This window comes from Manacus vitellinus, unplaced genomic scaffold (assembly GCF_001715985.3).
Source record: "Manacus vitellinus isolate BGI_N305 unplaced genomic scaffold, ASM171598v3 scaffold_21_pilon, whole genome shotgun sequence".
Classification (NCBI taxonomy): domain Eukaryota; kingdom Metazoa; phylum Chordata; class Aves; order Passeriformes; family Pipridae; genus Manacus; species Manacus vitellinus.
In genome coordinates this window covers 5,830,971-5,833,539 of record NW_021939546.1, presented here as the reverse complement: position 1 = coordinate 5,833,539, position 2,569 = coordinate 5,830,971, and the positions used below count along the sequence as shown (strand labels likewise).

General features: G+C 36.8%; 1 protein-coding gene across 2 annotated transcripts in view; it reads right to left on the bottom strand.

The window, feature by feature from the left end:
* Positions 1-214: 214 nt before the first annotated feature.
* TM2D1 (TM2 domain containing 1) overlaps positions 215-2,569 on the bottom strand; it is a 12,406-nt gene continuing 10,051 nt past the window's right edge. For both annotated transcript variants that reach the window (XM_018072325.1, XM_018072326.2), the window contains exons 4-5: positions 2,367-2,440; positions 215-1,176 (exon numbers count right to left, since the gene is read on the bottom strand). In XM_018072325.1, coding sequence (XP_017927814.1) covers positions 1,066-1,176; positions 2,367-2,440 — 185 coding nt within the window. In that variant the 3' untranslated portion in view covers positions 215-1,065. The remainder of the gene's footprint in view (positions 1,177-2,366; positions 2,441-2,569) is intronic.

Genomic DNA, 2,569 nt, shown 5'->3' with positions numbered 1-2,569 from the left:
CTATCACGTGGATTTGTTACTCAGTTACTGCCAGTTTTCCTTAGAAGGTAAAGTGAATGTTTAAAATTGGTCAAATAATGTGAAGATGCTGTTTTCTGTCTCTGTGTGTATATACTTTTCTTTAAAGGAACAACGTGGGAAATCTTAGTTGTTCTAAAAACTCTGGTCAAATGACTTTGAAGGACACAGAATTATTTCACAGAAACACAAGTGATCCAAAAAAAGAACCTTTTAAGGGCTTTATTAGTACAAAGAATTCACTCTTTTGACACTCTGTAGCTGTCAAACACATGCACCAATTTATTTTCAGAAAAAGAAGGTATGTATTTCACTGTGGATGGTTGCAAAGGAATAAAGAAAAAAATCAAATAAGCAGAAATCAGAAAATCAAAATAAGCAGAACAATTATTTCCTCTTCTAACCTCAGGCCATGTCAACATCCACCCTCACTTTCTGTTATGTGTCATCTACGATTCTATTTTTTATGCCTCCATACTTTTTACTGTTGATCAGTACTGACCAAACTTTGCTATTTGACCAAAATTTTTCTTCAAGCTTTACAGAAGTAATTATTTCAATAAATAGAATTTCACAGGATACACCAGAACAAGACTTGGGGCTATCTGGATTTTAACAGGATAGAAAAAAAGGCAGTTTGTGTGGTTTGGGATATTTAAGTTAATTTCCAAACTGCCACTTTGGAAACTGTTATGAGAACAGATCCCAAGTGAATCCTGGCCCATTCACTCTTTTTCCAGTTCTCTGTAACACTAAATTATACTCACAGACACAGAACATCAGTGCAAAAGTCTGCACATTTCACAAATGATATAACTTAGCAAGAAACTCTGCGCTCCAACAAATAGAGCAGCCACAAAGTTAGACCTCTGAGGTAAACTCATGCACTTGAGGAACTTCCATATATGATCATCTTCGGTTCAAGGTACATTTAATATTCCGTTCTGATGAAATGCAATTAATAAGTCCTCAGCAATTCCAGCGGACAACTGGATCCAGCTGCAGAAATAAGCTGCCCCTACGGATTTGTGACAATTACTGCCAGGACTAGGGATAGGTCTGCATTTTCCTGAAAGTTGCATTGGTGATGGTGAGCCGTGTGAGCCTCGCACCGTAGTAATCTATAATGTAACTGGAGCCATCGGAAGGTCCAACAATCTGCAAGAGAAAAAGAGAACCAAGACTTTTCAATATGAAGTGAAATATATACTTTGTGCTAATGTCTCAATTACTGCTAATTTTCTCATCATAAAATTAGTCATGCTTAATTAGTCAGAAACTAGATTTATTTTGAAGTTATGCTGCAGTTTAACTGTTTTAGCGAGCGCTGTCTCAGAAGGAACATGTCCCCTGGGCTTCTAATCAACCAAATTACACAGCCAGGCACTGGGACTCGGTTAATCCGGTGAGGATTTGAGTCACAAAATCAGGTTAACAAATGAGTGGGCTCCAAACCACTTTTCTTGAACAAAGGAGGGTCTGCAGCAGAGAATTAGGCTGATGACAAGTATCTTTGAAACACGGCACAGGTAAGGAATGAAGAGAAGTAGAGAAGATCATGGAGTTTTTTGTTCTGAAGTACTAAACTGATGTGGGGTCACCAGGGAGATCAACAAGGAGAGATGAAAGATACTCTCAAATTGATCTGTAAGTGCTCTGAGGCAAGATCACTGTGATAGCATAGAAAGGAATTTGAGAACGCACAGAAAAGACAAAGATGCACACAAATATACAAAGATTCACACTTTCAAAATATTTTCCTATAAACCCATAGAAACAACTCCTACATCCACAATGGAGTTTAACTTCATGAAAGGCAGTTTGCAATTCATGCTAAATGGCTGCACTGTAGAATAAGACAATTTGGCAATTTCATGATGTCACAAGATCTCACTCCAGCTGGGGATTTCACCCTCATGAATCCTACAGTCACAGCTCTCAGGTGATCTGGGACTTGAATTTGGAGGAGAGGCAGAAAAGTGGCAATGTCTTCTCTCATGAATATAATGCATATGCAAACACAGAACTTCAGGATTCTGGAAACAGCAGGACATCTCATGCTGAGTTCAACACTCTGAGTCACATAAAGAGGTTCTGATAAAGTGAATTTATGGTACTCTTCACTAGAAGTATTTAAAAATAGCTAGTCTAATTTTTAATTCCAACAGCAAATACATTGATATTTCGTGTCTATATTCTACAACAGTCTCCAAACAGAGCCAAAATAAATGCCTTGATTTTTCAATACCCAAAGGTTCTTAAGGCTAAAATGCTAACAAAATACTAGCAATCAAATCACAGCTTTAACAAACAGAGATTTATATCTTCTTTTAAAAACTCTGACTTACCTGCATTGAAATAAGTATGAAATCAATTAGGCTCCCAATTCCACAAAATCCTACAGTGCAGAACTTTAACAAACCTGAAAAACAAAAATAAAATTTAACTGCAACTTTAAGCAACTACTATGAAGTTCACGTTTCTGGTGGCAATCACATCTCAACTCTCTCCCCTTCCCACAAAATATATATTTTATAAATATATATATATA